The 12,163-nt window shown below is 41.8% G+C and overlaps 1 protein-coding gene across 1 annotated transcript; it reads left to right on the top strand.

The window, feature by feature from the left end:
• LOC138040354 (uncharacterized) lies at window positions 1-2,910 on the top strand. Its single transcript, XM_068886093.1, has one exon. The coding sequence runs from the start codon at window positions 1-3 to the stop codon at window positions 2,908-2,910; it is 2,910 nt and encodes a 969-aa protein (XP_068742194.1).
• The last annotated feature ends 9,253 nt before the right edge of the window (window positions 2,911-12,163 follow it).

Consider the following 12,163-nt stretch of genomic DNA (forward strand, 5'->3'; position numbering starts at 1 on the left):
ATGGGAGACATTGATGCTATGTTTCACCAGGTTCGAGTACCCGACAATCAAAGAGATTTTCTCCGATTCTTCTGGTGGCCTGACGGTCTTCTCGATGAGGCCCCTGCAGAATACCAAATGAATGTTCATCTTTTTGGAGCAGTATCTTCCCCAAGTTGTTCCAACTTCGCTTTAAGACAAGCCGCAGATGATGCTGAGAAACATGTTGGTTCGGAAACAGCTGACGTTTTGAGGAATAACTTTTACGTGGATGACTGTCTCCGATCAGAGGATTCAGAAGAAACAGCTATTGAAAGATTACGTGGTGTTCGTTCTGCGTGTTCTCTTGGAGGATTTAACCTATCTAAGATTGTCAGCAACAGAAGAAATGTATTGATGAGCGTGCCACAAGACATTCGCGGACACGATTTAAGGACTTTGGACCTAAGTTGCCACATACTTCAAGTTGAAAGGGCCATTGGTGTAAAGTGGGCTATTGAATCGGATACGATAGGCTTCCGGATAATACTTAAAGACAAACCACTCACCCGCCGTGGTAATTTATACACCATCTGTTCAGTGTATGGCCCACTCGAAATAGCAGTGCCTTTTCTATTGAACGGAAAGAAGATTTTGCAAGACCTTTGCCGCATGAAGATAGACTGGGATGAAGAGATTGATCTCGAGTTCCGTGTACGTTGGGAAAAGTGGAGAAGCCAACTATCAGCATTAGAAGACTTCTCAATGGACCGTTGTGTCATCCCGAACGGTTTTGGTTCTGTCGTGTCAAGGCAAATTCACCATTTCTCGGACGCTAGTGCCACTGGTTATGGTCAGGTGACGTATCTACGAAGTGTAGACGACAAGGGTAACATTCATTGTGCGTTTCTGATGGGGAAGTCTCATTTGGCACCCCTAAAGGCCATGACGATTCCGCGTTTAGAGCTTACAGCAGCAACTACCTCTGTTCAAGTAGGAGGAATGATTTCCAGAGAATTAGGCGATCCTGTTGATGGAGAGATCTACTGTACCGACAGTACCACCGTGTTGAAATACATTAGAAACGAAACGAAGCGTTTTCACGTGTTTGTGGCAAATCGAGTGCAAAGAATTCGAGATGAGACAGATCCTATCCAATGGAGGCATGTGGACTCCGAAAATAATCCGGCTGATGACGCATCACATGGTTTGGAGGGCAATCAGATAACTAAACGACATCGATGGGTCAGAGGTCCAGATTTTTTGTGGCATCCCAAGAGTGAATGGCCTACGTTTCCCTGCGATTTAGACGCAGTCTTTGCCAATGATCCTGAAGTGAAGAAAGTTGTAACACATGCCACCGTTTCTGATGAAAAGGAGGAAATCTTGACCAGGTTCGCGCGTTTCTCAAATTGGAACCGTATGAAACGATGCGTGGCCCGGATACTTCGCCTCAAGCAGTTTTTAGCTCATGTGCAAACGCCGTTGGAAACACGCAGAGCAGGAAAATTGAGCAGCCAACCCTTAAAAGTTGAGGAATTACAACGCGCCGAGGAAATCATACTCAAATTGGTACAAGGATGTGCGTTTCCTAAAGAATCTGAAGCCCTGCGCAAGATTCAAGGAGAAGAGCGTCAGAAGAATCGCGACCTCGTGAGAGTCAAGAAAGCGGAAATCAAGAAAACCAGTACGTTATATCGCCTTGATCCTTTTCTTGACCAGAACGGCCTGTTGCGCGTTGGGGGCAGATTCAGCAGATCGCAAGTCTTTCCCGATAATTTCAAGTATCCCATCATCCTCCCCAAGAAGAGTTTCGTAGTAGATCTGATCATTAGAGATGCACATGAGAAGGTTGCGCATTCTGGTCGCGGCATCACTTTGGGCACGCTCAGAAGTCGATATTGGATCATAAACGCCAATTCCGTTGTGAGGCACCTCATTTTCAAATGCGTGACTTGTCGGCGGCCTCGTGGTGTAGTTGGTGAGCAAAGGATGGCCGATCTTCCCAAAGAAAGAATTGCCCTAGCACCTCCATTCACTTACTGTGGCGTCGACTACTTTGGCCCATTCTACATTAAAGAGGGAAGAAAGGAATTGAAGCGTTATGGTGCGTTATTTACCTGTTTGTCTAGTCGAGCTGTACATATAGAGACGGCAAACTCCCTGGAAACAGATTCCTTTCTAAATGCCTTGCGACGTTTTATAGCAAGAAGAGGGCCTGTACGTGAAATCAGATCCGATCAAGGAACAAATATTACCGGAGCAGAGAAAGAATTGCAAAGAGCGATATCAGAGATGGACAACAACGCAATCCAGAGAAATTTATGCACGAAATTCAAAGCTGATTGGGTGCAATGGAAGCAAAACCCACCGTCTGCGTCGCATATGGGTGGCGTCTGGGAACGACAATTACGCTCAGTCCGCTCAATCCTCACCGCCTTAATGCGAGAACATGGTCGTAACCTTGACGACGAATCGTTTCGAACTCTGATGGCAGAAGTTGAGTGTATTATAAACAGCAGACCTCTCACCACTCCTTCCAGTGATCCAGGAGATCTAGACCCACTAACACCGAATCACATCCTGAAGATGAAGTCTAAAGTCGTACTACCCCCTCCTGGAAACTTCCAGAAAGAAGATGTTTATCTGTGCAAGTGTTGGAAGAGGGTCCAGTATCTTGCAAACGTATTTTGGTCAAGATGGAGAAGAGAATACGTTCAATGCCTTCAGCAAAGATCAAAATGGAATCGTCCCAGGAGAAACTTTGACAAGGGAGACCTGGTCCTGATCGTTGATGACCGTGTAGCACGGAACCATTGGCCTTTGGCCCGTGTTGTCCACACTTACCCTGACGAAGAAGGATATGTACGGTCTGTCAAGGTTACCACAGGAGCAACTTTCCTTGATCGCCCAGTTGACAAGCTTATCCTGATACTTGAGAAAGACGTATAGACCGGGTGTTTGAATCCCAGCCAGAGGAGCCATGTTGATTTCAGAGAACGGAGAACTATCTTTTTTAGATAATTTGTTTGTAAGAGTTTTCTGCCGGTTGAACTCTTAGGGGAGCCAGATGTTGCGGCGGCATTCTTCATGAATGAACTCTTTTGTTTTTGGAACATTACTTTTGTGTGTCACGCTTGCATGTCGTTTTCATTATTATTCTGTTAGTTTTTCCTGCATAACTTTGTCTATTGTTCCTTAGTTCATTAGTATAAATTCGCGTCTTTGCTTTTTATTCATTCTCGTTTGTGCTTTGGAGGATACAGTTTTAGGTTTTGCGTTTTTTTTCCTACATCGCTTCGTTTGTCCGTTTTAAAGGCCATATAACGTTTGTAAGTATTATTTTTTGGCTCGTCTTTTCTGCTTAGTTTGTTATTTCTATATTCTTGTGTTTTGGTTCGTCCTTTTGTTGTAGTAACTTGTATTTTCCTTGTTTATTTCTCTAGCAACCGTATCGATTATTGCTTTCGCACCGTTCACCGCATCGCCTGTTCTCTTTAAACTAAGGATATTTGACATTAAAGAAGAACTTTAGTAACGCGTTGGAGCGATGGTTTTTGGCCCCTTCAGTTACGATTTTAACCCATACCTAGCAAGTAAAGTACCTGCTGGTTTTCTTTAAGTTCTCTATTGGTACTTATACCGGTACTCTTGGATGCACTGAGCTCATAACATTTCTTACCATGCCATGCGTCACAGGAGTTCTGTATGTTGTGTGCAAGCACAGTTAGTAGAAGGAGACTGGTCAGGAAAGCCGGCGAACTTCAAAGGAGCATGTCTTTGTTGAGGTTTTTAATTGATCACGTGACGCTGACTGTGCACATGAAATTTTCAAGATGGCGAATAGATGGAGCGTTTATGAGTAAAGTGTGTCAAATATTCTGTTTGTCTCAAGTAATAAGATCGTTTTAAGTGCTGGAGAAGATTGTAAAAAACCAATTTGGCTCACGTACGATCAAGCTTTCCGTGAGCATGCAGCTGCTTCGCGGCTCACCGACTGGTCTTCTATGAACATCCAATTGTTCAACTTTCATTCGGGTTTGTCAGCCCGTGGCACTTCTTTGGTCTCCTTGAATGACCCGCCTGAGCCGCCAGGTTCCTCCTCGTCAGTTATTCATTGCAAATCCTGGAATAAGGGGCGTTACACGGCTCTGTTCGCCTCCTGCCACTACTCTCACCGGTGCAGTGCGTGCTCAGGTGTTCATAGGGCAATCCCCTGCCCTAATGAGTTGGCCAAAGCGCGCAGTCCGAATGTCGGAGCCGTTCTTCAAGTGCCTCGCGGTCGTCCTCTCTGGCTAAGGCTCACCGTAGTTGCTCTGATCTGTGGCTGTTTACCTTGGACTCGTGGAGGATTCTCGTTTCTCATTTCTGCGATTGTTATTAGGCTCGCTTATTTAGTCCTGTGTGATTACTGACAGCTGTAATTCGCCGACAACATTGATTGTTGCATGTGTACATTTTCCCGTGGCTTTCCACTTTTACAATGACGTCCCACAGGCAATTTTAACTTGTATTCATTCTCGAGTCATTCTGTCACTCTGTGATAGTTGTAGGTATATTTGGTAGAGCACTTACTGTTAGGACAGTAGGTTCGGTTTTTACTCCATTTTCTTTTTCTTTTTCTCAGCATTAAAGTTGGTTGTGTTCAATGTCTAGCTGTTGCTTTTCTGTGATCTTACTTCTCATAGTACGTCCTGCCTTTCACCCTGTGTCAGTGTCGTCTCCGTTGAACGTGTCGCAGTTTATTCTAGACCTGGCTGGGCATTGCGTATGTTCTCGAAGGCCTTCAAAATGGTTTTCGTTTGGGATTCCAACCTGTCCGCACACTCAAACCCCAAAAAAGGTCAACCCGGCAAGTGGTGCCTCATTGTGCACCTGTCGCCTCCCCATTGGTCTAGTGTTAATGATGGTATCGATCCGGATGAATTTTCCATGCACCACATTCACCTGGACCAGATAATGAACATGGTTGCAAAGCCCGGGCCTGGGGCTCTAATGACTAAGTTTGATGTGGAGGCTGCATATCGTAACATTGCAGTTCACCCAGATGATCGTTATCTCCTGGGGATGAAGTGGCGTGGCCAGTTTTTTGTGGACTTGGCCCTACCATTTGGCCTACACTCTGCACCTTATGTTAGCGGGCTTAAGATCCAACGACGGCTTGTGTCTGCAATGGCAGACTTGGTCAAGGGGGACTTGGGGAGAGGTTGCCGTTGCGATAGCGAAAAATAGCCTTAAGAAAGCCCGACGGCAGGCTGAGTTTAGGATAAGCAATGGCTACCTTTAGAAAGGCTCGTGAATCGTTGCTCACAAGTTTTGATGACGATGACATGTCACAAGATGAACTTTTACTATTGTATGATGCCAACATTTCAAAGAATCCTGAATATCCCTACCCAAACTACGAACATTTTGATCTGGAACCGAGTGCTTGGCGGAATTACATTTCCAAAAAAGGGACATACCTGTTCTCGCAGACGTAATGGGACTGCCTAACTCGTGCATATGTGAGCAAGGGACTGTATGCGGTGGAATTGAAGGCCTGTGTCTCTTGTTGAGAGGACTAGCTTACCCTTGTAGGTGCAGTGACCTAATTCATCATTTTGGCCGCCCCGTACCAGAAATTTCCACCATCACCATCTTACAGCATGGAACCACACCTTGATGAACCCCACTCTACTTCAGAGATATGCTGATGCCATACAAAGGAAAGGAAGTCCCCTGCCGAACTGCTTCGGTTTTATCGATGGTATAGTAAGACCCACTTGCCGACCACAAGAAAATCAGGGGATTGTGTACAATGGACACAAGAGTCCACGGTTTGAAATACCAATCAGTTGCATTGCCCTGTGTTATGATAGCCAACATGTATGGGCCACTAGGTAATGGAAATTTTTCAGTTCTTTCAACTTTTAGTCATATTACAATCGTCTGTCACAATAAAGCCAACCAGAATGACAGACACGTGAAAGACGTTTTAAGATTTAAATTAATATGAATACAATATATAATTCTTTTAAAAATTACAAAACAATTTTTAATCAATAAGTGCGATAATTTTCTTCCAGAGGGCCGCAAACATGATGCTGGAATGCTGGCTGAATCTGGCCTTCTGCGAGACCTTGAATGCCATGCCTTTTTACCGACTGGTAACCCCATGGCCCTATATGGTGACCCTGCTTACCCATTAAGAGTTCACCTTCTTGTGCCATATTGTGCTGCAGGTATCACTCCCCAGATGGAAGAGTTCAACAAGTGCATGAGCAGTGTCCGCATTTCAGTAGAGTGGCTTTTTTGGGGATGTTGTTAACTATTTTAAATTTGTTGATTTTAAGAAAACTCAAAAAATTTCATTGAGCGCGCTGGGAAAGATGTACATTGTATATGCAATTTTAAGGAATGCCATGCCTATGGCAATGGGCCCTTTGCAGGATAGTGATCACATGGTACAAATCCGCCATACTGGGACGCAAATTGCCCACTGGGACATCTAAAACAAAGAAAATTTAGATTAACTAGCCTTTGTTTTAGATGTCCCAGTGCCCAATTTGCGTCCCAGTATGGCGGTTTTGTACCATGTGATCACTATCGTGCAAAGGGCCCATTTCACTTCAGATTTCTTTGACATTGACCCACCAACCATTCAGGATTATTTTTCCTGACTATTAAAACTGTTTGTACCCAGAAATGATTAATAAGTTGTGTATTGCAAATCAATTATTGATGTGAAATACAATAACATATAACAGGGTATGTCTGCAACTTGGCAATAAACTGTTTAAAGTTTTGGCATTTATTCTCTATTATTTGTACCCAGGTCAGATGATGTATAACAACAACTATTAATATGTTAAGGTTCACAATCCATTTTTCAGAGGGACAAGGTATCATAACAAAAGGGTGAAACAAGGAAGGGCCTAAACAATACCCAGAAAATATTTCTAAATTGCAAAACCCCTTCCCCCAAACAAAATCTTAGTCACAAAGCCTTGAAATTTGAACAAAACACAGGTCTCGACCTGTATAATGGCATTCAACATGTTCATGTTAGTTAATTTGTTTGTCTAAAAGCTTTAAAAGGTGTGAATTCGGTTGTTGCATGGCAGCAGACATCTGCTAAAACTGTTGCATTTGATTCTGTTGCTGCTGCACTTGCTGAGCCATCATTTGCATCATTTCTTTATGTTGCTTCTGAGACTCATCTTGCTTTCTACTTTTAACTTCCAGGCAATGCTGGTGCAATTTCAACTCTTCAGCTTTCCATTTCTGAACCATATCATTCTTCTCACATAGATATGCCACTGTCTCCCCACCACTCCTCCTTGTAATTTTTCGCTTCAGTGGTGCATTCTCTACATCCTTGACTTGATCACCCTCCTTCCTTTCTGAGTTGAATGCATGCTCTCCATTGCCCTATTTCGCATCTCCACAGGTTTAGCATTATCCTCTTTTTTCTTGTCAATTTTCAGTGTGTTTTCAGCATCAGCTTCCTTTTCCAGTATTTCTTCCAAAGCTTTCTCGACATCACTCATGTCAGTGTCAATGCCACTGGCCTTCTCCTCTTCTTTTAACTTTTCCTTTAATTTTTCAATAAGTAGCGTATAACGCTCCTTACTGAGCGCTTGGTAACTTTAAATCTTGGATTTTCCAAAGAGTTAAGGTTATTGGCAATTTACTCCCAAATTTGGTGTATCACAAAAACTCAGACCTCAGACCTCAGACCCCCGAAAACTCAGACCCCTCAAAATTATATAAAAAGTTAAGAAAAAAAAGAAAATTCGTCTCAAGTGTTATCATCTGAATTGCTCACATTTTGAGACATGGCAGTTCAATCTGTTCAACCTTCACGTGTTCCTTGAAATGTTAATGTAATTCAGCGTACATCATGAGTTTTAAGTTGCCGTGCCTTACGATGAAGGCAAATATTCCTCGAGTGACTGGATTGCCTTTAAGTACGAAGACCTGAAGGAAATCGCAGTTGTCGGGCAAGGATCATTTGGTGTTGCCTGGAAAGCTAAATATCGTGATGAAGAGATGGATGTCATTGTTATAAAAAAGCTGTCCGAGACCAGAAGGAGTTCATGAAAGAGGCCAGGATGCTTTACGACATCAACCACGAAAATGTTGTGAAGTTTAAAGCATTTTGCCAAAACCCATATGCCATATGTTAGCATTCCTTTCAAAACCTGAGACAGGCATTACATATGCAATCAATGACATGAAGAAAGTGGATGTGTGGGCCTATGGAATGATCAAATTTAACCTCATGAATCCCGATTTGAAACACCCATTCCAGAGAGATTTCGAATTGTCAGCTGCTGCAATTACTCCAATGGAAAAACTAATGAAACAGCTTAGTGAGGAAAAGAAACCATGCTTTTCAGTGAAATACAAACACCAACATGCAACCGATTGGGCCATTTTGGAAGGCGTGTACCATGAATGCACGGAATGGGATCCTTGGAGAAGGCCTGCTGCAAGTGAAGTTGTTGCAAATTTGGAAACATGTGGAAATGGATCACTCTGTGAGAATATGCCACTGAGTGTCAGTCAAGCATCGTCTCTGGAAAGATTTGATTGAGAAATTGCGGAGAGAATTTTAGCACATGGTTCAGACATCCTCCAGTGTGTCGCTCCAGCAAATGATGGTACGAATGCATGCGCCTTCCTTTGTGCCAAGATAGCTCATGATCTTCAAATGTCGGAAGAAAGATGAAACGGGCACACCCAACAGTTATTCACTAAGCTACCCTCAATGGTGGAACAAATAATTCCACCTGAAATCAACAAAGTGTGCACTATGGATCTCTACCTTATAGACGAGGCCTACAAAATCCTTCGGCAGATTGGTGCGATTTCTTGTGATTTCGAGCTCGTAGAGAAGATTCTACACGGCCATCATGTCTTCTCCCAAGAAGCAAGGGAATGTTTACGGAAGGTCATTAGTGAGACGAGTTCCAAAGCCCAATTTTCTACTGCAATGTTTTGCTGCGAACCGTACATTTTCCTAATTGGAGTTATGGGGGGTAAGCTTTTTCTCGTCGATACCCATCCTGTAAACCGGGACCTTGGAGGTAATGGTAGTGGCCTGTTGAAATTGTTTCAAAATGACTCGCCAAAAGCATGTGCTGCCCTTTGCGCCTGGATATGGAAGCGGTTGAGAGCAGGTGGTGGGTTGACGAAAAAACCAGGGCACTCCTTTCTTGTGATGTCTCCCGATGAAAGGTAAATATGATACTTAAAAAAGGTGATGACATCAAAGTAATTGCAGCAACGTCTAAATTGTATCAAGTGCATTTGTAGACTTTCGATTCCTGTTCTCATCATTAAATTGTGCTTTTGACTGAACTTTGACGCTTAATGACAAAAGTGAGGCTATAACGATGAAAACATCCCCTTATTTTTACTACAAGTTTGCATGTTGTTTGGATGTTGTCAGGTTAATCCATTGTTGGTTTCTCTTCAGTCATGGTGGCGAACAATCCCTGAAACAGTATTCCGCTTGTAGCGCAAGTGCCACTGAACCATGCCAAGCTTCTAAATGGTCTATGAAGAGAAAAGGCGAAGAAATCTCGTCTTGCAGCCAACTAAAGTTTAGTAAAAGAAGTTGTAGGGAGGAGAATGATAGCAAGGTAAATTGAAGATTTTTTGGCTTCACTTCTAAACCGTTTGTAAGTCGACTGTTACAACTTAAATTGTTAAGGACTACAGAGCTAGCTTGTAATGCATGATGACTAGGTTCAGTGACAAACGCAACTACTAACACTGATGCTTTAGTATTATTTTTATTATTATTTTTATTTTTATTGTTATTCTTGTTATTGTTATTCTTGTTATTGTTATCGTTATCGTTATCGTTACTATAATCAAAACTATAACAAAATTATCCAACGTCATTGGCCATCAGCAGCCCGATTTGAGCATTAATTGTGCATTGTACGCATAGTTTTGATTAATTGGTAACAGGACATTGTGTCGTCCGATTTAGTCTGTAATCATACTTGTGATTAACAAATCGGACTCCTGCTTCGCCATCGTCCGATTTTGTTTATCACTTGTATGATTACAGACCGAGTTGGACTCCACTCAGTCCTATTACCATCATTTATCATTATTATTATTACCATTATTATTATTATTATTAGTATCAGTTTTATTATAGGAGCACTATTATTTGAGCACTAATCGTTGAAAAATTATTAAATTAAATTATTATTTTCTTTTTCAGACCGTAGGGCACAAAATGCAAACTGACTCAGCTCCTTCTAGCCACCTGTCTGAGGAGGAAAAAAATGAACAGGTTAGTATAAGAAACATTAGTCGTTCAGGCCGAATTTTACGCAAGGAAAACCTGTTCGCCTCATGTTGATCAAACATGATCGTCTAGATTTGCAAACACTTTGTTCTGATAATGGACAATGTCCAAATACAAAAGTGAACCCACAAAAAAAAAAAAAAAAAAAAATTCGCGGAAAACTTGTAGTTATTTAAAACTGAATTTACAGATAGAGAATTTCCTGATAGAAAATTTCCTAATAAAAATCTTCTGTTAGTATTTTCAGGCTAAAAGTAACGTGTGGCAAACTGAACAAAGTCATAATTCCTCTTAAGATGAAAATTCTGATCAGGTAAACAATAATAACATATTACGTAGATTTAGCGGAGCTCCTGGGCCGGGTAGTTCAAAGCCCGATTAAACTTTATTCAGGTAGCTTCACTGTTTATATTGTTTGACCATCTCCGCTTCTTTGAATATTAATAATCTCAAACTACACAAAACAGATGCACTTAGAAACATTTTATACAAGAATAATCATTACCCATTGTTCTTTAGATGAAAGAACCGAACAGCTAAAATAGCGCGACGGTTTCACATGTTTAATTAGGTGTGTTCAGCATGTTACACCTCCTTATTATGGATAATTATCTTTTCAGGCCGAAAGCAAGGTGATGGAAACAAACGTAATTTACCTTGATCTTTCTCAAGAAGAAGACTCTGATCAGGTACATAGTCTTACAGAATTCCACATGACAAAAAGGCTATAACAGGGAACGTTGATCAGGACTAACTGAATCTTAAACTGACTGATTTTTTAGATTGCAAGACAGGAAATGCAAACAGCCTCAACTCCTACATGTACCCACCTTCCTCAAGGAACTGAGCAGGTAAAGTAATAACCTGCGATCAGGCGTCCCTTTTTTGGGGCGGGCAGAAAAAAAAAACAGGGACGCGTGATCGTAGGTTAAGTGCATCACAATGGGAGATTTCCTAACCACTGGTTTCTTTTATCATCAGGTCGATAAAAGCGCTAAGTATGCCACACAAGTTCACATTGATCTTTGTCAAGACGGAGACTCTGAGCAGTTAAATTATTTTAAAAAGTTGGGATTACTTTTAATGGGAAATTACCAGCACTGTTGAATAGAGAATCAAATCCACACTTGATCAGGTATTTCGGTATACACTGTATAAACCGAAATGTCCGCCTGATAGCTTTATAAAGGCACACGAGCGAGACTTCATTCATCAGATCACATTTATATTTCCTAAGCACGAGGAATTTCCTTTTCAGGCTGCAGAGGGCAACGTCAACCAAACTACTCAACAAATTGAAATTGTTCTTTCTGACGAAGAAGACTCAGAGCACGATGAGGTAACTTAATGCAAAACTGAATATTGCCATGAGACATTTCGGTGGGCTAACGTTTTAAAACCTAAAGGACCTGAAATGTTTGGGGACCACACCTTGAAAAATGTTTCAAGTACATAGCATGGAACAAGGTCTGCCTCCTCCATTGAATTAGCTCACTCTTAATTATTTCCAGGTTAAAACAGCAACAAAGCAAGTTGAGTCATCCAGAAATGATGCTGATTATCGTGAAGGACAAACCGTTCAGGTAAGGAGTATAAGTAAAAAAGACACTTAGTAGGAAATACCTTGTCAGAATATTTGTTTCACATATTTCTTTTTATATTAGAATAGTCGTAGAACAACAACCTCATCACCATCATCTTTATCGTGGCCATTTTGATGTTAATCTTGTCTTTTCTTTTTTTCATATAAGGAGGAGAGCCCGACAATTGCCACAAATACCTCCATCCCTTCGCTGTATCACAATGACAAAGATTTACCTATATTTGAATGTGGCAGGAGGAAACGGTACACGGGCAGAGAAGCAGTGCGCATTCTTCTCAGCGAACATC

Source organism: Montipora capricornis, chromosome 3, assembly GCF_036669925.1.
Source record: "Montipora capricornis isolate CH-2021 chromosome 3, ASM3666992v2, whole genome shotgun sequence".
Taxonomy (NCBI): domain Eukaryota; kingdom Metazoa; phylum Cnidaria; class Anthozoa; order Scleractinia; family Acroporidae; genus Montipora; species Montipora capricornis.

Bases quoted from the DNA above. Each gene is read 5' to 3' on its own strand.
- LOC138040354 (XM_068886093.1), top strand. From the start codon at position 1: ATGGGAGACATTGATGCTATGTTTCACCAGGTTCGAGTACCCGACAAT.